This window comes from Silurus meridionalis, chromosome 4, assembly GCF_014805685.1.
Source record: "Silurus meridionalis isolate SWU-2019-XX chromosome 4, ASM1480568v1, whole genome shotgun sequence".
NCBI lineage: Eukaryota > Metazoa > Chordata > Actinopteri > Siluriformes > Siluridae > Silurus > Silurus meridionalis.
In genome coordinates this window covers 32,020,906-32,044,463 of record NC_060887.1, presented here as the reverse complement: position 1 = coordinate 32,044,463, position 23,558 = coordinate 32,020,906, and the positions used below count along the sequence as shown (strand labels likewise).

The following is a 23,558-nucleotide window of genomic DNA, read 5'->3' as shown; positions in this document are numbered from 1 at the left end:
ATGGAGCCCATCCAGTTTTTCTCCGGGGACATTTTAAGAGTTATTGATTAGCATTTATTCTATCCTGGCTAGCAATCCACTGTTCACTTGGTATAGACACTGCTGCGGTGGAACTTACATCTTTTCAAGTCCGCTTTGGAATAGAAGTCTGACCTGAGATGTCTAGCACAAATACAGCATTGTTTGCTAGGACCCAGACTGACAGAAGGCAATCCCAGATTCCACTTTTTGGTCCGAGGTCATAGGTGATCTTCACACTCTCTGAACCATCTTTGTTTGCACAGGCTCCATCTAAGCGTGCGTGAGAAAACTCTGTGAAAGTGTTGTTACGCTTTTTGCAGCTCTGCGTTCTTTCCTTAATGCAGGATGAGCCGCTGTGCTTTGGATCTGGTTCTGGTGTTGCTTGGTTAAAGGATCAAGAGCAGATTAGCAGCATCTCAAGCTGCTAATGCTTTAGAAAGAATGAGAACAGTAACTGTTCCAACGTGGATTAGACCACTTCCACAAATGCCGCTTCTTACCGCTAAATCGCAAGCAACGATTCTATGCAACTCGCTGACCTGCATACTGCGATTCTGCCGAAGTGGTTTTCCGAGCAGACGGAGGAGGTAATGGATTTCAAATTGTTTTTTTCCATGCGATTGGGAGTTTATTTTGGTAGGCCGCTCTCTGTTTTGCTTCACGTCTTTCAACCTGGAGATCCGCTGCGAGCTCATCAGCCACCGAACATGCTTCATTTAGCCTGCTGGAAATAAGTCGAGACCCTTGGTTGAAAGGAAGGCAGAGCATTTCGGGGGGCGAGAAAGATGATCATGTGGCGTAAAGACGCGTGAGAGTGATCGACAGCTATGTTTACACAGATTGTCACCATATGTGTGATGACATTATGCAAACGTACCTTTTAGGCCGATATCCAGGCGATCTTTAGAGCCCAATCTCCTCATGGCTCAAGCTGAGGAAATACAGGCTTGAACTGAAAAACCAAATAACAGCTTTTGATAAAAAAAAAAAAAAAAAGGTGACAGACGACCCTACAGCATGTTGGTTGTGGGCTGTTGTTCATAAGACACGTACAAACTGACATAATGAAATACTGAGGTCTCGCTTCACTAAGCTACTCTAAACAAAAAGCAGCAGCCATTAGGAAAAAGTAATTCTGGCTGTCTGGCGAACTGTGTTGGCTTTAAACAGAAGGAATGATGGCTGGAGCTGCAGCTCTGTAGGCCGTGCGGGATTTTCTACATCAACAGCTCTACTGTTTGACCTACCATGCTTCATGGGAGGAATGGCACTTCTATCAACTCTGTCAACAAAACAGAAAGAATAAGCCTGGCTGTGGTCCTTGGAGTAGAAGCCGTCTGTCATTCATGCCATGTATATTTATATATTTATATATCATTTGCATGTTAATTATATTTGCGTGCATAATGAAGATCCATTATGCTGTACATATCAATGAGATGTAGTCAAACGGACCAGTAGCTCTGCCCAATTCCTGCTTCTCCTTGAGCTGTTGAACCTTTTGTCTTTGTGTGTATTCCTTCTACCTATTGCACATTTTTTGTGTGAATTTTGTGTAAGCTCTAAACATTTATCTTATCCCAAGCACACAGGTGGCTCCGGGAATGTGTGTTTGGCAACTGCTCCATTTACGCCTACCTGTATTCAACCCTCCCACACACACACACACAAACACACACACACCGATCTATGATCCAACCAACCAAGTAGTCCTGCTTGCTCATTGTGTCTCTCTGCAGTGTAGGATTAATGCTGTGTCTCAGCTAGAAGTTGGTGTAAGATGGAGCGTTGTGTTTCTGAAGGGTAGACCCAGCATACAGATCATGCGGCGTGATACTCCTATAAGAAGGTTATTAAGCAAAGAGAAGCATGAGTTGCTTTGAATGCGCTCGATTTTGTCTATTTGGTCCGTCCTTCAATCCTCTCTAGCTTCTAAATCTCCGTATCCCTTTCTCGCTTTCCCTTGGCCACCCACCAAAGATAATGGGCTTCAGGCTTGTGCCATATACATCAATGCCTGTAGTCTCACTTTTATGTATTTCTCCCTCTGTGTTCTGCCTTTCTGCAGCTGCTTCTCTATTTAAAGTGTATATATATACTTTTCAGCCCTTATAATATGAGCTTGGATTATTTACAAACCGAGATAAAAGGAGTTAGAACCTCAGGAGCTTGAAGGAAAGTAAGCATAGTGACACGTGGAATTTCCAGATTCTCATTTATCTCTAGTCGGAGGAGTTTTTGGTTCACGAGACTGCTTTGTTTAAATAAAAATGTCCTCATTTTAAAGATGGAGGTGCACTTAAAATGCTATTTTGGTTTAAATGTCGTCTCTCTTATCCGAAAGGTAACTCCACAAGAGATGTAGGGCCGAATCTGGGCCTGAAGAAATCCAGCTCTCTGGAGAGTCTCCAGACGGCCGTGGCAGAAGTGACTCTCAACGGGGACGTCCCCTTCCACAGGCCCCGTCCCAGAATCATCCGTGGGCGTGGTTGCAACGAGAGCTTCCGTGCGGCCATCGACAAATCCTATGACCGACCTGGTATGATCGTGGTGGGGGATGAAGAGGAGGATGAAGGCATGGAGACATGTAAGTGTTTGCACACAACCGGCCTCTCACATGGCTAGATCAGGTTCAATCATATTTTATTTCTTTACCTTTAAAAAAAAAAACGGTCCCATGAAATCAGGAGCCGAACTACCGGGGTGGCACGGGGTGGTAACCTCCACCCTAAGAAAAAAACATTGCCGCCCCATCTGCGCCCCAGCACTGGTAACGCAATGTATAAAATATCAATTTAATCAGTTTTCTCGACTGCTTTACAGCAGCGGCGCTCCAATGTGATGACATAAAAAATATATATACCTGTAAATTATGGCAATAAATCTCATCTTTCTATAGAAGCGTAGTCCGAACAAACGACTTTCAACAAATGCTTCGGTTTAGTGATATCAAAAACATTCACCAGCCTGATCACTGACCACAAAAACAAATGACTCTATCTGGCTCTTTTAACCAATCGAAGCGTTTGTATAAATGTCAATATAAGTACATTATTATAGTTAATTTTAATGGTATCTTCGCATGCAATAATGATCAGGATTTTCTGAACTTTTGCCAAGTGACGTCACGTGACATCACCGTATTTGGCGGTGTCTGTCGATACGCTGATTTACATTTGGTTTCTGTGTTTTTTTATGTTTTTGTAACCAATATAAACCAATATTGATACATAGAGGCTTTGTATCTATATATAATTATTGTATTGTTCGTCATACAGTTTTGTGCAGAACTAAAGAAGTTAAATGTTCCTTACCATCTCATTTAATTTGTTTTACCAATCCAGAAATCAGGTTGAGGTCAAGTCAGTCACACGCCTTTATTCATCGTATAAAGAGTAATATAAAAATCTGTGCCCCATAATGTGTATACATTCATTATGTATATCATTCCTTGAATCCACAAGAACCATGCAAGGACGCTTACTTCAGTGTTGCCACCCCTCATAATTCCCTTGCCACTCAATAAATAATTTTCTAGATCTTCCCCTGCATGATATTAGATACCTGTTAACACTTGATGACGATTGGTGCTGTAGCCACCACAAGTAAATTGGTACAGTGGTGTGAGGAATTTCTCCATTTTTATCTAGGTCAGGCTTCCCCTTACTGAATCCACAGCCAATCAGCATCTGCTTTACTTCCATATTACTATTCATATCAGCACTGACCGTGCGAGCTCCGAGACGTCCCTGCTGTCTGTTTTCCCTTCACTGGGGACTCCTCATTCTTATCTTCCTCGTAATGCTTTAAGACTTGAAGCAATTGAGAATCCTTTGTCCTGTTTACCGGCAGAAACAGTTTGTCCTTCATTTCTCCTTGCAGTCCTTAGTGAATAGAGCAGCCGACTTTTTTATATATATTTCAGCTATTATGAGTGTCCTTGTTGAACGTTTATCTTTATATACCGGTATAAATTTTTGTCCCGAAAGGACTTTGTTCTGGGTGCGTGCGCGGGAAACAGCACTGCTGGTCCTGAATCAGCCATCGGCAACACTTTGTCCTCCTTTTTTCATTGAAGTCTGTGTGATCTGGTGTTTCATTACTCACAGTCGTGTTTTGGCGGCTAGACCGAGCTGTCAAACAAGCCAGACCAGGTAATAACAGCAGCTTGCCGCAGGAGCCTCCTTGTTCTCCGTTAAAAGCGTCTATTCAACAGGGTTGGGACATTACTTTTAAAAAAATAGGGGGGGTGGGATAATTTTCCTGAGCTGCTTTGTTCTGCTATGTTGTTTCTGCATGCCACTAAATACTGCCTTATCTTTCCCTGAGAGAAATGAGGGCAATAGATTCTGCCACAAAGGTATATTGCATTTCTCCCTTCCTGATATTCAAATAAGTCAAACGCGTTTTTCAATTTAGATAAAAGCAGCCTGCCTGTGTCTGTCCCCGAGGTTAATAGTCAGAGTTGACTGATAAGGGCAGGCATTCTTTCTTCACGCTGACTTTTATTTACATAAAATCCCACGTCATCTGGGGGAAAAATGTGTCAGCGGCTGATATCCTGCCAAGAAGAAGAGAAGATTTGAGCTGGGGATTTTCTCTGTTCTACACTTCTGAAATAGCAAACTTGCGTCGCGTTTCAAGCAGCGTGACAATTTCATGAATCCATCTGTGACTTGGGAGGGAAGAAATGAACACCTCAAAGTAAAGAGGCTAATGATGGGGCATCAAAAACATTTCTTTTCTGTTGTACAGCAGAAAAGTTTTTAATTATTCAAACTCAAGTCTTTTAAAAAAAAATGTATTTACCACTCAAATGGCAAGCGCTGAATGTCTGCTTTACTCGCTGCAATGGCTGTTTTGATGGAACTGCTATTGATCTGTTAAAGCCGCATTGACTTCAGTGTTGCATCTCTTTGTCAGGCTAATGAGCAGTTTTTGGTGAAATCAAGGGTCCAATTTATACCTCTCATCAGTTTCTCTCTTTTTTTTCGGCTCTTTGTTCCTTTCTGCTTCGGTTCCATCTTCGTCAAGACCAGATTGAGTTTTTGTGGGTGTGTGATAATGACGGGATGAGTGCTTGCCTACACACACACACACACACACACACACACACACACATACACACAGATACACTCATCTGGGCCCCCAGGAGGCCTGAGCGATTACCATCTCCTGTGTGTTATCTGAGACGGCATCATTAGGAGCTGCAGAAATTAGCACGCTCCTCTAATCTCACAGCCCGATTTTAATTGCCAGATGCAGCTCATCCGTGTAGCTACACCGCCTTTGCACTTAGCGGCGCGATAAGCTCACACACATGCGGGAAATGAAAGAAACGAGTGATAAAAGCGATATCAACTTGAACATTGTTAGTGTTATCATCTCCTGAACAATTGAAAGGATTTAAGGGAAAAAAATAGTAGTGCACGACTGAAAAGATTTCTGCCCACCAGTCCTGTCATATTGCATTTCACGGCCAGTTTTCACTTTCCTCTGCGAAAGGCGAGGACGATCCTGAAAACTTCAAAGAAAGAAAGCAGAAAACAACATTGAACATAGCAGCCTTGTCCCTGTTCCATTGTGAACTAGCAAAAAAAAATAAATACAACAATCATGGCTGCCTCCTTGTTTCCTCATCTTGGCTTTTCTGCCTGCTTGCAATCTTTCCCTCTTTCTTTTTGTAGATATTAATAAGGTATTCACACATGTCGAACATCAGGTACAATGTGATATTTCAAGATCTCTACCACTGCTAAGCATTATGCTAAAGCACTTAGCATAATTAGCAGCTGCTTTTATTTCCTCTCCCACCCTCCTTTGCTCAATTTAGAGTTGATTTAAACTTAAAATTACTGACAGATTAATTACATTAGATGCAGCAGGGCATCCTACATAGAAACTGCAGCTATAATCAGACTGATGGTGAAATGAAAATGAGCTCATTTGCTTCATTCTAATTGTGATTAAAATGGTATTTTATGTGCACCATTGCTGGGAAAGAATATAAATGCTAGTTATAGAATAAGCAAACCCTACGCAGCCGAAGTAGAAACTTAGCATGTAGTCAGGAAATGCTGCTGTTGTCATTTTAGAGACTATACTGACACTGGATCTGGAAGTTTAGATAGATGGCAAGCATTAATGTAAAAGACAAACGCTTTTAAATGTAAGCAATCTCCATGAAAGAGAATTGTGTTAAACAAAGAGCAGAATATTAGCAAGAAAGCGTATTTAAAGAACCCGTCTCTGTGGACTCCTGCATATTACCACTTCTTTTAATTGTGTCCAGAAAGCTGGAAATCAGTCACATGAGTTACCACTGAAGAACTACTCTTTAAACCAACTCAGTGTCCTACTTCAGATGTACAGTTACACACGTATAGCTAAGCTGTGCAGGAATGAAATGTATTATGAGACATATTGCTGGGGCGGTTTTGCCTTTCTAATAAAATAAAGCCGCATTACTTAACTTTGATCTGTGAACAAGGTGAGCTCAATATATAGAGCTTAATTCAAAGCTTCTTTCATCCCTGTAATGAGTGTAAAAGGACTGTTGCTCTGCCTAAAGAGCCCAGAGAGCCAGTCATTCTTACTCTCTGACCTGACAACTACAGTTGAAGTGTCGGCAAATAGAGAAGAAACAGATTGTCACTTTTGTTCAAGTTGCGTTTGTGTAATGAATGGAAAATACTTTCTTGTTGCCTGTGTGTTGCCTTGTAAATGAACAACTCAATGTCCATGTGCTGCAATACCAGCGTAAATATAGTGGGGGCAGTATAGCATCATGTGACTTCATCTCTGTAACAATTGTATGAATTAATGCATTTCAGATGTATGTATTGCTCTACATACACTTTTTTATGATTAGTGTTCGAATTTCAAGAATGACTGTTTCAAATCGTGAAGATTTAGTGGAAGGGGGCGGTGGTTGAGATGTTGGACTTCTGATCAGAAGGTCATGAGTTTAAATCCTACCACCAATAAGATGCCAATTTTGGGTCCTTGAGCAAGGCCCTGAACCCTCAACTGCTCAGTTGAATGACTGAGATAATTGTAAGTCACTCCGGATAAGGGCGTTTGCCAAATGGCACTAATGTAAATGTAAATTTGCCAAAAGGTCTGTTTTGCATACCAGTCTTCTGGATTTTCTAGATTAGTAAATACCTATATAATCTAACAGATTATTCAGAATAGTAAAATGATTGTGTGCAGTGTGAAGTCTGAATACCAGGATGTGCAGTTAGAGAATAATTCTATACATGAACTAGGGTTATGCGATATTGACGACAAACATCTAGATCTTTTTGGATTTATCGATAACAATAATATGACGATATTTTGCTGAGTGTGTTATTGTGCTGCTACCTTGAGGACGACCGTGGAGAACTGACTCCTAAACTTTTTGATATTTTTTATATTCTGTGTGGTGGTCAGTTCACAGCAGTGACTGAGATAAATCATTTTCAATAAGTTTACATTTAAAAAAAATAAGTTTTTTTACTTTTATAAAGCCATGTTTTCTTAAAAAAAAAAAAAAAAAATAAAAAGTGCATCATCTTTCGTGTCGAATTCCTACATTAGATCAGTCAATTCAAATAATAAGACATTTTGTCTGTTACCAAGCTTATGAAATCAGTATTTTATAATATATTGTAATCTAATATAAATAATATACATTTTAAAATATGATAACATTTTAATAGCTGATTTTTTTAGAGAGAAAACCCAGCACTTTGTGTGTGATATTGATGAACCTTTGGAACTGATATAAATGTACACATTTTCTGCCTCTACATCTTGAATTGTGATCATTCTAAATGCATTTTAATCGACTGAACTCTAAATGCGCACGCACACGTGTCTAATCCACAGACTTCATCACGTAATGTGTGTGTGCACTCTGTAGGTGTGTTTTGTTTGGGTTTTGTAGTATACAGTACTCGATAATGTCAAATCGCACATTGTTAAAACAACAATTACGATATTATCGTAGATGAAATATATATTGTACACCTCTAATATGAACCACTATGTATATATAACCAATCAGCAGCCATCTGTTATGGCCCCAATAAAAGCAGTGCCTATGTGCTGAATGTTTCTTTGTACATGTACATTTACAGTTATAGCATTTGGCAGATGTTCTTATCCACAAAGTGACTATGATATGACGAACAATGGTAAAAGGAGTTGTGTGTATGTTTATAGAAGTGTGAGGTCAGGTTATTAATTGGTTTATATTTAGACAGTACATTAATAATGGACTCCTCCAACTACACATGACTCCAGAAGCAGTAATGCAGTGTTTGTTCTTGTATCAGTGCCAACAGTCAGCAGTGTAGCCCTGAGCCGCATCTCGATTTGATCTTTTCCCCCGTAAGTCTCTTGCAATCTTACAATTTGTTTCTCTGTCTTTCTTTGTCTGGGTGTCGCAGTGGAGGAGGACACGGAGGAAAGCTCGCGGTCCGGCCGGGACTCCGTCTCCACAGCGAATGACGTGGCCTTTCCGGCTGGAGCGGCTTTCCTGGACGGCCAGGTGAACAGCGGACGGCCCAGAGACGAGCAGAGGAAGGAGAAAGGAGGGAAGGAAAAGAAGGAAAAGAACAAAGCCAAGAAGGGTGTGCTGAAGGGCCTAGGTGACATGTTCAGGTACACTTATTCCAGATGAGTCGAACTTATTCCCTCTCCTGCATCTGTGCAGTGCTGATTCTGTTTCTGCTGTGTTTCTGCAGGAAACTCTAAGCTCTGACCTGCTAAATAGCACTCACTTATAGTACCTTTAGCTAAAACAGCCAGGTAGCCTGAGGCGGTTTAAACACATGGTTTATAACAAGCAAGTATGTTTTATTTATTCTGCAGCACAGCCGAGGCTGAGACAGAGAAACATAGCTGAACACACTTTTTGTCTTGTATATGTTTATATAAATTCAGGAGCCATAAAAAAGTACACAATGTTCCTCATAAACATAATGTATATTCGGAAACATGCACAGATTCGATTTGAAGTTGAGAGCTCCTGTGATCCAGCTTGGGTAACTTTGAGAGGAAATGATGCAAGGCCAAGCAATGACTTGTGTGAAGTCTGCAAGTCTGTCAACTAGAGGTTGTGAGAAAGCCAGAAAGCCTTTATATCCCTCTATCCTGAAATCAACCTCACTAGTGCAGACTCATCACAGAAGCTCTGAGGGAGACATGCCTATTTTTCTTTTTACTTTTTTTTCCTTTAGTGTTATTCTGCACAAACCGCTCTAAAGTGGTTATATTGTAAAAACTGCTGAAAACAGGCTTTCTATTTCTGCATTTTAGAAATGTGGGGAAAAATGAAATCGGATGTGCAAACACAAAAGTTTCAGATCTGTTTCAGATCAGCAACACATTTATGCCGTCACTGACTTTGGCCTATGTTTTTAGTTATTACACGGTGCAAAGTTGTCAAAGTTCATGTTCCCCATGTTTACATGTCGATTGCTATTTTAAAAGTATTAAGTATTATAGCCTTGGGGTCTGCATGAATATTAATGAGCAGTGGGTGTGTTCAGAGAAACACAGTCTTCTTCTTTAGGCTTCTCCCATTAGGGGTCGCCACAGCAGATCATCCGTCTCCATACCCCCCCTGTCCTCTACATCTGCCTCTTTCAAACCAACTACCTGCATGTCTTCCTCACCACATCCATAAACGTCCTTGTTGGTCTTCCTCTTTTCCTACTTTCTGGTGGCTCCATCCTCAGCATTCTCCTACTGATATACCCCATGTCCCTCCTCTGCACATGTCCAAACCATCTCAATCTCGCCTCCCTCACCTTGTCTCCAAAGCGTCCTACATGCGCTGTCCATCTAATAAACTAATTTCTAATCCTGTCCATCGTCGTCACTCCCAACGAAAACCTCAGCATCTTCAGCTCTGCTACCTGCAGCTCCACCTCCTGTCTTTTACTCAATGCCACTGTCTCTAAACCATACAACATCGCAGGTCTCACCGCAGTCCTATAAACTTTCCTTTCACTCTTACAGATACTCTTCTATCACAAATCACACCCGCTATCACTCTTCTCCACCCACTCCACCCTGCCTGCACTCTTTTCTTCACTTCTCTAACACACTCTCCATTACTTTGCACTGTTGACCCCAGGTCTGCAACTGCACCACTCCACTACCCTCCCTCTCATTCAAACACATGTACTCTGTCTTACTCCTACTGACTTTCAATCCCCTTCACTTCAGTGTGTACCTCCACCTCTCCAGGTTCTTCTTCTTCTCCAGGTACCTCCCTACTCTCACCACAAATCACAATATCATCTCCAAACATCAGAGTCCACGGAGATTCCTGTCTGACCTCGTCCGTCAACCTGTCCATGAACCAGTCTGTCGTTCCTTCTGCACACTTCACTACTGTCACACTGTCCTCATACATGTCCTGCACCACCCTCACATACTTCTCTGCCACACCAAAGTTCCACCATTCATTACCACAATTCCTCTCTTGGCACCCTGTCGTACACTTTCTCGAAATCCACAAACACACAATGTAACTCCTTCTGACTTTCTCTATACTTTTCTATCAACATTCTCAAAGCAAATAAGGCATCTGTGGTGCTCTTCCTCGGCATGAAACCATACTGTTGCTCACAGATGGTCACCTCTTCTCTCAGCCTGGCTTCCACTATTCTTTCCCATAACTTCATAGTTTGACTGATCAACTTAATTCCCCTGTAGTTACTGCAGGTCTGCACATCTCCTTATTCTTAAAGATCGGTACCAGCACACTCCTTCTTCATTCCTCAGGCGGTTTAAACACATGGTTTATAACAAGCAAGTATGTTTTATTTATTCTGCAGCACAGCCGAGGCTGAGACAGAGAAACATAGCTGAACACACTTTTGTCTTGTATATGTTTATATAAATTCAGGAGCCATAAAAAGTACACAATGTTCCTCATAAACATAATGTATATTCGGAAACATGCACAGATTCGATTTGAAGTTGAGAGCTCCTGTGATCCAGCTTGGGTAACTTTGAGAGGAAATGATGCAAGGCCAAGCAATGACTTGTGTGAAGTCTGCAAGTCTGTCAACTAGAGGTTGTGAGAAAGCCAGAAAGCCTTTATATCCCTCTATCCTGAAATCAACCTCACTAGTGCAGACTCATCACAGAAGCTCTGAGGAGACATGCCTATTTTTCTTTTACTTTTTTTTCCTTTAGTGTTATTCTGCACAAACCGCTCTAAAGTGGTTATATTGTAAAAACTGCTGAAAACAGGCTTTCTATTTCTGCATTTTAAGAAATGTGGGGGAAAAATGAAATCGGATGTGCAAACACAAAAGTTTCAGATCTGTTTCAGATCAGCAACACATTTATGCCGTCACTGACTTTGGCCTATGTTTTTAGTTATTACACGGTGCAAAGTTGTCAAAGTTCATGTTCCCCATGTTTACATGTCGATTGCTATTTTAAAAGTATTAAGTATTATAGCCTTGGGGTCTGCATGAATATTAATGAGCAGTGGGTGTGTTCAGAGAAACACAGTCTTCTTCTTTAGGCTTCTCCCATTAGGGGTCGCCACAGCAGATCATCCGTCTCCATACCCCCCCTGTCCTCTACATCTGCCTCTTTCAAACCAACTACCTGCATGTCTTCCCTCACCACATCCATAAACGTCCTTGTTGGTCTTCCTCTTTTCCTACTTTCTGGTGGCTCCATCCTCAGCATTCTCCTACTGATATACCCCATGTCCCTCCTCTGCACATGTCCAAACCATCTCAATCTCGCCTCCCTCACCTTGTCTCCAAAGCGTCCTACATGCGCTGTCCATCTAATAAACTAATTTCTAATCCTGTCCATCGTCGTCACTCCCAACGAAAACCTCAGCATCTTCAGCTCTGCTACCTGCAGCTCCACCTCCTGTCTTTTACTCAATGCCACTGTCTCTAAACCATACAACATCGCAGGTCTCACCGCAGTCCTATAAACTTTCCCTTTCACTCTTACAGATACTCTTCTATCACAAATCACACCCGCTATCACTCTTCTCCACCCACTCCACCCTGCCTGCACTCTTTTCTTCACTTCTCTAACACACTCTCCATTACTTTGCACTGTTGACCCCAGGTCTGCAACTGCACCACTCCACTACCCTCCCTCTCATTCAAACACATGTACTCTGTCTTACTCCTACTGACTTTCAATCCCCTTCACTTCAGTGTGTACCTCCACCTCTCCAGGTTCTTCTTCTTCTCCAGGTACCTCCCTACTCTCACCACAAATCACAATATCATCTCCAAACATCAGAGTCCACGGAGATTCCTGTCTGACCTCGTCGTCAACCTGTCCATGAACCAGTCTGTCGTTCCTTCTGCACACTTCACTACTGTCACACTGTCCTCATACATGTCCTGCACCACCCTCACATACTTCTCTGCCACACCAAAGTTCCACCATTCATTACCACAATTCCTCTCTTGGCACCCTGTCGTACACTTTCTCGAAATCCACAAACACACAATGTAACTCCTTCTGACTTTCTCTATACTTTTCTATCAACATTCTCAAAGCAAATAAGGCATCTGTGGTGCTCTTCCTCGGCATGAAACCATACTGTTGCTCACAGATGGTCACCTCTTCTCTCAGCCTGGCTTCCACTATTCTTTCCCATAACTTCATAGTTTGACTGATCAACTTAATTCCCCTGTAGTTACTGCAGGTCTGCACATCTCCCTTATTCTTAAAGATCGGTACCAGCACACTCCTTCTTCATTCCTCAGGCATCCTCTCACCTTCCAGAATCCTGTTAAACAATCCTGTTAAGAACTCCACTGCCATCTCTCCTAAACATCTCCATGCTTCAACCTGTGTGTCATTTGGTCCAACAGACTTTCCACTCTTCATCCTCTAAATCGCTGCTCTCACTTCCTCCTTACTAATCCTATCCACTTCCTGTTTCATCATGTCCACATCATCAAACCTTCTCTCTCTCATTTTTCTCATTTATCAGCTGCTCACAGTACTCCCTCCATCTTCTCAACATCCTCAACACCCTCCATCTTCTCTAGTCAACACATTTCCACCTCCATCCTTTATTGCTCTAACTTATTGCTCTATTCCTTCCCAGCTCGGTCCCTCTGCCTGGCCAATCTGAACAAATCCTTTTCTCCTTCCTGAATCTCACATTACAGTCTTCCTCCTTCAGTTTCCACCATTTTATTCTTCTTTGTCCTCACTCTCCTCTTCTTCTTCACCTCCAAAACCATCCTACAGACCACCATCTGATGCTGTCTAGCTACACTGTCCCCTGCAAACACCTTCCAGACTTCAATCTCTTTCAGGCCCACCTGTGTCCCCACCTGTGTGCACCTTCCTCCACTTTTATACGTCACCCTATGCTTCTCCTTCTTCTTAAAATAAGTATCACCACTGCCATTTCCATCCTTTTAGCAAAGTTTACCACTATCTGCTCTTCCACATTCCTCTCCCTAAAGCCATACCTACCCATCACCTCCTTATCACCTCTGTTCCCTTCACCTACATGCCTATTAAAGTCTGCCCCAATCACTAATTGTTCATTCCTTGGTACACCTTCTACCACTTCATCTAACTCGCTCCAGAATCTTCCCCTCTTCCATCTCACAGTTGTGAAGCATAAGCACTGATGACATTTAACATCGCCCTTTCAACTTTCAGAAACTATCTTCACCTCCACTGTACTCTTACTGTACTCTTCCTTCAGAATCACCCCAACACCATTTCTCTTTCCATCCACACCGTGATAGAACAGTTTAAACCCATCTCCAATGTTCCTGGCCTTACTCCCTTTCCGCTTGGTCTCCTAAACACACAACATATCTACCTTTCTCAGTCATTGGTGGCGGTCATTTGTAACCTGAGCCTTGACTGATCCGGTATGAAAGTCTGATTGGTGATCGCATTATTTTATCTGGCACATGTTTTATGCTGGATGCCCTTTTTTTTACACAACAGCGTTGCCGCGATTTGTTTGATGAAGGCATGCATGCTATAAAAATACATACAGTACATGTTTATCTGTCAGGAATCCACCTGCCACGCCCCCTTCGTTCATCGCATAACATTTAACAACAAAAGGCATATGTGCACTTACTAACAGCAGAGATTCACCAGTATACAATACAACACCTGTAGCATCTGTAAGGCTTGATTTTTCCGCCACTTTCGCGAGTTCTTCTGCGGCTGCACCGAGATAACCGACGTTAAGTGGCAAATTTTTCCCCCCTTGTGCTCGAGATATCAGGGTTCGGCGACATAAAGTCGACATAACCGATTAAAAAATGCTTAGACAAAGCGAGAATTTGGCGGTTCCACTTCAAAAACGTCGACTTAATAGGGTTGGCGAGTTAACCGAGGTCGAGATAAGTGGGTTCCACTGTATATATGTGTGTGTGTGTGTGTGTGTGTATGTATATATGTATATATGTATATATATATATATATATATATATATATATATATATATATATATATATATATATATATATTCAGTGACCTTCAACACAGCCGAAGGACAGGTGTGAGAACAGTTAGACTAAAGTTAGACGGGTTGTTAGGCAACATGCTAACTTGTTCTATAGTCTAAATGCGTGTCCTCTGCTTTAGGCCATGGCAGTTTAAGGCCGCGTTCAACGCTGCCTCTGCCAAGCTAATTAAACACAGGCTGCTGTTAATTATTTTGATTTGGTGCTCATTTGAATGCGGGATAAATTAGCTGTGCTCTTATCAGTGCAGTAAGTTGTTTCATGGCGGATTAGAGTAATGGGATTAGTTTGCTGAGCAGCGCACCATGCATAGCGCTGTAACGAACAATAAAGATGACAAGTGTTTCCAGGTCATGTTTCAGGAACTCGGAGAGGTCGCTTATCAAGGCCACTAATTTGCGCTTTGCTTCTCGTTAGTTTCCTGTGGAGCAAAGGAAGTCAGTAATTATAAAGGCACAATCGTGCCTGTGCTTGTACACACACACACACACACACACACACACACACACACACACACACAGCACACATTTCTGTATGTGTACTGTCTGTCTTTTAGAGAGAGTTTGATTATCAAATGAAAATGAATGTGCTTGTGTGTGTGTGTGTGTGTGTGTGTGTGTGTGTGTGTGTGTGTACGCTCTTGGTGAAATGAGTTTGAAGATTGTGCTGCTCCTGGCTGAAAGGTTGTGAGAGTCTCCCCCCGGGGCAGTGGGTGGTTCGGCCCCTCTCCCTCTGCATCATCTCTCTTCATTAGAGTCAAGTGGCAGTACCACTTATGAAAGAGAGGCGGGGAGAGAGAGAGAGACACACACACACCCCACAATGTACACACTTCTTTCCTATTCTTTTCCTAGCTTTTTAATCATTTCTTTCATTCCTAAAGTTTTTTAAATAAACAAACAAACACAAACAAATAAATGTATTTATGTATATCTTACTTTCTTTTCTACCTTCTAGTATTTATTTACTTTATTCTATTTTCTATTTTTCCCTTTATTTATATTTCTTTCTTTCTTTCTTTCTTTCTTTCTTTCTTTCTTTCTTTCTTTCTTTCTTTCTTTCTAATTATATTTCATAATCTTTCTTTCATCTTTTCCTTCATCACTTCTCTCTCTCTCTCTCTCTCTCTCTCGCACACACACGCACACACACACACCCCTAATAGGGGAGGAGGTCTGATTGTTGGTCCTCACTGTAACTCCTCCCCATCATTGTTATTTCTTTGTTTGTGTTTTTGTTCACTCATGTATGACGTATAATGATTTCGGGACAGACAGGCATACACGGTAAACATACACTGCTCAGTCCTTCTATAAAACACACACATACACACACTTTCCGTGCAAGGAGAGCTTTGCAGCGTTGGCAACACACTGCAATTTGAACTCATCTAAACGCCTGGCTAAACATGCTCTGATGAGCTCTCACCACGGAGCTTAATGCGAACACTGATTGGACGGCAGAGAGAGCTTAATGGCTAAAGCAAGGATGAGAGATGGACAAAGAAATTGAGTGCATAGCGGCATGGGCACAGAGATTTAGAAAGATGAAGAGGAAATGGAGGGAGATGAATAGCGTTTCAGAAAAAAGCAATCTAAATTTTAAATGGGGACGAGTGGTGTGAGGAGAAACAGGGATGTGTTTAGGGTTAGATCAATACAGCTGATGAAATATAGAGCAGAAAATCCTAACTAATGTAATATACAAGTGTGATGGAGTAACATCAGTATAGTACACAATAACTTCAAGTCAGAGACGTGATATGGTAATAATGATGTAGATTATTGTTGTTGGTAACACCAGCAAAAGCACCACCACCATTACTACTAGTACTACTACTACCACCACTACAATTACTATCACCACCACCACTACTACTGCAACCACTGCAACAATCACCATTACTACTACCACCACAACTACTACTTTTAACACCATTACTACCACCACCACTACTGCAACCATCACCACTACTAATTTTAACACCATTACTACCACTACTGCAACCATCACCATTACTACTACTACCACCACTACTACTTTTAACACCATTACTACTGCCACCACCACTATTGCAACCATCACCACTACTACTATTACTACTACTACCACCACTATTACTTTTAACACCATTACCACCACCACCACCACTGCAACCATCACCATTACTACTACTACCACCACTACTACTTTTAACACCATTACTACTACCACCACCACCACTATTGCAACCATCACCATTACTACTACTACTACCACCACTACTACTTTTAACACCATTACCACCACCACCACCACTACTGCAACCATCACCACTACTACTACCACCACTACTACTTTTATCACCATTACCACCATCACCATTACTACTACTACCACCACTACTACTACTACTACCACCACTACTACTACCACCACCACCACTATTGCAACCATCACCATTACTACTACTACTACCACCACTATTACTTTTAACACCATTACCACCACCACCACCACCACTACTGCAACCATCACCATTACTACTACTACCACCACTACTACTTTTATCACCATTATTACCACCACCACCACTACTATGTACACCATTACTACTGCCACCACTACTACTTTTATCACCATTACCACCATCACCATTACTACTGCTACCACCACTACCACCACCACCACCACCACTGCTGCAACCATCACCATTACTACTATTACCACCACTACTACTGCAACCATCACCACTACTACTATTACTACTACTACCACCACCACCACCACTGCTGCAACCATCACCATTACTACTACTACTACTGCCACCACTACTACTTTTAACACCATTACAACTTATACTACCATCACCACTGCCACCACCACCACCACCACCACTACTGCATTCATAACCATTACTACTATTACCACCACTACTATGTACACCATTACTACTACAACTACCACCACCACTACTACTACCACCACTACTACTTTTAACACCATTACAACTTATACTACCACTACCACTGCCACCACCACTACTACTGCAACCATCACCATTACTACTATTACCACCACTACTATGTACACCATTACTACTACCACCACCACCACTACTGCAACTATCACTATTACTACTACTACTACCACCACTACTTTTAACACCATTACAACTTATACTACCACCACCACTGCCACCACCACTACTACTGCAACCATCACCATTATTACTATTACCACCACTACTACTTTTAACACCATTACTACTTCTACTACTACTACTACTACTACTACCACCACTGTCACCACCACAACTACTACTTCTACTAGTATTACTACTACAACTACTACTACTACTACTACTACCACCAACACTACCTCCATTACTACTTCTACTCTACTGCTACCACCACCACTACTAATACTACTACCACCCCATCACGAATACTATTACTACCACTTCAATCTTCAATCTGCAATCACTATTATCACAAAGATGGCAAAAGTACACACATCCTTCACTCAAGTAGAAGTACGGATACTCTTGTTTTAAAAGACTCTGGTAAAAGTTGAAGTTCTGACTACACTTTTTTACTCAAGTTAAAGTAAAGATGTTTGGGCTCTGACATGTACTTAAGTAAAAAGTAGTTATTACTACTACCTGTTTTAGTGTCACGCTGGTAACTGTACCTCACATTATATTAATATATTAATATAAATAATACAAAATGTTATCTAATGAATGTATCCAGGCTGAACATCCACCAGAGAAAAGATGATGATCAAGTGATCAGGAATGTCTCTGTTCTCAGTCATGTTTACATCACTGACTCCCACAGTCTCACCCACGTTAACCCCAGACTTCGTGTTGCCTTCTGCCCTGCTCGTTGTTAGCTTTTTAAACTAGCCTAGATAGATAGATAGATAGATAGATAGATAGATAGATAGATAGATAGATAGATAGATAGATAGATAGATAGATAGATTATTTGCAATACAGTGCTAATTTGATCCTGGAATTTGCTTTATTTGCCGTACTTCTGCCGACACGATATTATTCCAGAATATTAGTCATTGTTAGGACCTTTGCATATGGATATAAAACTCAGTGTTTTTCCACTTAACAACAGAATCTTGTAGACATCTAATGTCAGTTAGCATGCAGACATCATTGGATGGATCAGGAATATCTGCATTAAGATTAATATAAATGTGGTTGATGGTAAGGCACATTGTATTTGTCCTGAGAACGTTTGTGTGTTTTGAGATCCGACCCACCTCAGGCCTAGCCAGCATCTTAGCCTGCTCAGTGGAGTCACATAAAGCCATCTCCTCCCCAGCCAGTGAGGCAAAAGCCTCCATTTCCAGAGGTAATTAGGTGTTGTTTATCTTCTGTATGACTGACTGCCCACCCTGCTACCCATTACATTTTCCACTGTGCACGCATGTGTGTCATTCTTTGCAAAGCTCCTGGAGCAGTGCATGATGGGTCGGGTTTGATGAGTGAAGGGGATGCTTGAGGAGATAGAGAATGAGGGAGTAGGGGACATAAATGAGTGCAGTGAAGTGAACTAGGGCACAAGGAGGAGGGAGCAGAGAAGAAGCACTCGGTACATATCACACATGTGGTCTGGGCATCACTGCCTTCCAGGGAAGATGTCCCTCTATGACTAGAGTTTGTGTTCACAGTTAATAAGGTGTAATTAGAAGTGCTGGAACAACAAGCCTCCCTACTATTACCACCTTTATATGACCTCTAAATAAGCAACCAGTCTGATAGCCATCACATCTCACCTCGAGTAAGAGTGACAGCAAGCCCGACCGCCTGAGGAGAGACAGACTGGAGCAGGGTGAGAGAAAGAGTACGGGGAGCATCTTTGTTATTCTCAGAGCAGCAGCTAATAGCCCCTTGAGCCTTTTTGTTCCAGATTTGTCCTATATATCCTGAAACGTTGTCTGCTCTGAGCTCCTTCATGTACATTCAAGTGGAAAGCTTCAATACAAAGCTAACACTCTGTTTTCATGCCACTCTTGTCATTAGCACGCACACGTCCGTTTGAATTAGCCGAGCTTTGCACACATGAGCACAGTTTAATCAGGAAAAGCCTATCATCAGGGACCATTCCGAATTAGCATTCTTCCTTCATTTACCGAATAGATGTGATGTGTAGAACTTTCTCTTTCACTGCATATCTGTATTCTAATCTTTAGATTTTTTTATTATTTTGGTCTCATGGTGAATGTCCAGGTTCAGCAAATACAATAAAAAAGTACAAAAAGAAAAGAAAATATCAAAAGAGCAGCAGAGGAATATTGCTTTGTTCTTTCGATGGTGTGAGGGGAGATATTGAACTGCTTTTGAAGTGTTTACTTTCTCCTGCATAGATATTGCATAGAAGTTCTCAGTACAAAAAATGTGTAAAATAATCTGTTGAAATGATTAAAAGAAAAAAATGTAAATATTGAATCTGCTTTAACAAATTCCTCGAGGTCAGTGTGGAGGTGTTTCTCAGAAGTCTTAGAGAAAGCAGTATATCCATAGTGAAGCCAATATATCTGGCTTTATCTATCTTTACCAGATATGTTTCACCAGACCCAACAGGGACCTCAATAGATAAACATTCGACCAGACTGAATGCAAATATACGGCACGAACATAAAGCGGGGACTATAAGTGTGACCAGGAGAGCAATTTCTGACACGTGTCTACTGCTCACCCTCTGGATCTGTCTGCTCCATCTTTCACTTCAGCTTCTTCACACACCTCCTGTCCTTGTGAATGGACCTAGAGGGACACCTTAAAGGTCTTCACTTTGAAAAGATTGAAAACAGTTCACGTCCCAGTGTCACCCTCGCTCCAGTGTATAATTTCACCTGGATGCTGTAGATTTGCTACCTGAGATCTGCTGCTGCAATCGAAAAACACTGTCTTTTGCTCATCTGAGCGTTTACAATCGGCTCACATGTAAGCACACTTGTACATCTACACTGATCAGGCATAACTTTATGGCCACTGATCAGTCATAACATTGACATAATATTGTGTCTGTCCTGCTTTTGCTGACAAAGAAGACAGTAGCAGTATCAATTATTTTAGGCCATCCATAACCCTTTTAAATCGTTGCACCATTTTTTCTGCTTCTAACACATCAACTTTGAGTTCAAATGAGCTCAAAAAAATCAACATCGGAATGGAGCTTGAATTTTGAGTGACGGGTCGTTTTTTTTTTTTGCCATGTTGCCCCTCCAGATCATTTCCATTTTCTCACTCAGTGTGAGGGCACTTGGAAACGGCTAGTTGTCCATCGCTTTTCCTGGGATTGCTGCTTTTGGAATGACTATCCTCCCATGCACAGCTGTAGCCCCTCAGGGCAGGCCAGAGGTTGTAGAAGTGTACCGCGCTAATTGAATCTGAAACCCTTCAAATGAAACAGGAGCCAGCAGCATCTTTTTACTGAGCAAGCAGACTAAAAATGACCAAATCCTGCAGGGATCTTGTTAAAGAGAATGATTTAATGTTGCAGTGTTTTCCATGAATCTCGGTTTTCACTAGAAAGCGTGCATTGTTGTTTCGTCGTAAGGAATGCAACCCTAGAAGATGTACCCAGACACACACACACACACACACACACACACACACACACACACACACACACACACACACACAAAATCCATGTGTCTGGTTTGCAAAAGCATCCAAAACACCAATTATTTCTCTGATCAGCAAGCCACCCTGCCTTTCTCATTTTTTTCCCCACTATAACTCTATTACAAAGCGACACAGTTTTGAGGAGCAGAAAAGGCCCAGAGCCATTCCTTTATCTCCCCGGGGAAGAGCTGAGCGTTAACGAGACAACACAAAGGGCCGTGAAAACAGCATGGCCCCATCTGCTCAGACAAATAGCATTTCAGATGCTGAGACTGAGGAAAATGAAGATGGTGAAAGAGGAGTTTTTTTGTACTGTTTAACCAGCATGAGTACAAAACGTGGCAAGTCAGGTGAACCCAGGCACTGTTTGAATACAAGGATGCAAGATTGCAGGGCTTGGGAATGGCTGAAAACGTTGGATACAAAGTATCAATGGCCATTGCAGTGAAAATTATTGCACACTCCATCAGGAATGCATCAGGACCAGGAATTTAATACATAGGGGGCTGTGCATAAGAAATCCTTCTACACACACCTTTGGTTTCACTACTCAGTTCTCCAAATGATCTAAGCTATAAAGACAATTGTCACTGCCTTGCTTTTGCATTGAGAGTAAAATAAATGAAGTGCTATAGTGCAGGCACATGCACCAAAACTCGCACGTCATGAGTGCTGCTATGAACATGTAATGATTCGACTCTGTCTTTCTTCTCCACACGTAAGTGATTTTTCCGTCGTTAATCTTGCAGGCAAATTTAATTGTTTCTTTTGGGGGGGTGTGTTTGCCATTTTCTCAACTGTCAGAGAGAACGAAGAAGGATAGCTCGGGTCTCAGATCAGTCCTGGTCTAGGACATAGCAGCTAGATGACTCAGTGCTTTTTTTTTTAATTTTTATTAAATTGTTATAACTAACACTTAAAAAACATCAGTCTGAAGATGCTCTTAAGGGTTTGTGGCTTTTGTGAATGTTCCTGCCCTCATGTTGTGGCTTGGAGCGTTAAATGGCACGCTCATTAATCATCAGCATTCAGAGATCGCCCTCAGACAGTGTGCTCCCTGCAAGAGATGCGACACTAAAACTTTTGTATTCTTGTCTGGAGCTGTTTGATATTTCGATTGGATTTGGAAGCGTTTTAATCCACATTAGAAAGCTTTTCAGTATGTAAATATCTCATCGATGACACCTGGCGTGAGTACAGGCTTGAAAAATTCAAACCCTCAAGAGTTGTGTTTCTTAAAAGGCTTTATATTGAAGAATGGAAAGACTAGCTTTGTTTACAAAAAGTACTTTATTTATCCACGTTTACACACAACCACCTTCAAAATAGTCCTCTTGCAAAGCAATACAGTGCTCCCAGAGGTCCTTTCATTTCCAGAACGTGTTTATTCTTAGTCTTTATTTGAAAGCTTGTCAAGCACCTTCTGCGATTTTACCCTGGATCTCCGCAGTGGTGTGAAAACGGCGACCTTTGAGCTGGATCTTTATCTTCGGGAAGAGGGTGAAGTCCACAGGAGGCAAATCTGGCTAGTAGGGTGGTAGTAGAAGTGAGATCATGTGGATTGTTCTTTTACGAACATCATACAGAAGTTGACGAATGGTTTCGACATTCTCTGGGTTTGAAGGTTTCGTGATCTTCCTGATCTTTTGACGTCTTCCAGCAATGTTCTTCCGTTCTTGAAGCGCCCGCCACTCAAAACACCTCGAACGATTCATTGCAGCACTGCCGTATGTGAAACGTATGACATTGCCCAGTTTTATGCAGAATTTCATGTTTGCTCTACAAGTATGTTCTAACTTGCTGTTCTTGATGAAATCGCAGACGTGGTAATGCACGTGGTCAGATTAGCACCATTAGTCTCAAAACTTTCTGATACCACCTCATACATCAGTGTATTTTCCTGTGGGTGTTCTACAGCTCTATATTATTTACCATGTTACTCCATAGTAATTCCATGGGTTTTACAGCTTCTGTAAAAAATAACTGTTCTTTGATACAGCAGTTACGGGGAGTTAGCAAACCAGATAGCAAACATGGCCTACCAGTTTGACCAGCTTAGCCTGTGTATTTGCCATTAGACGTTGATCAGACCACGCTGGACCAGTTATTAAGGCAAAAATTAATACCAATAACTTCAAGTTTGTATCGCACACATCACACGAGTTCCTGTTTTTTTTTTTTTAGGTTTTTTTGTTTTGGGGCGTTTATTGGATAATTAAGGTAGCGTCCTTAAAAACTAATTCAGTTCCCCCCGAGGAATGCAGGTCTATTATTGCATTTATTTCTGTAATTGGAAAATAAAGACCACTTGATCGCTTGTTCATCCTGCCATAAAATGTTGTAGAAGAGTTGGCACCGGTTCTATGACTTTCATTAGACTACGATTATTCATTGACAATAAT

At 41.6% G+C, this 23,558-nt stretch overlaps 1 protein-coding gene across 1 annotated transcript in view; it reads left to right on the top strand.

Moving 5' to 3' along the window:
• The window catches only part of pard3aa (par-3 family cell polarity regulator alpha, a), a 252,196-nt gene that overhangs the window by 127,019 nt on the left and 101,619 nt on the right, over positions 1-23,558 (top strand). The window contains exons 17-18 of the mRNA XM_046846135.1: positions 2,366-2,608; positions 8,460-8,673. Of these exons, the coding sequence (XP_046702091.1) occupies positions 2,366-2,608; positions 8,460-8,673 (457 nt within the window). The remainder of the gene's footprint in view (positions 1-2,365; positions 2,609-8,459; positions 8,674-23,558) is intronic.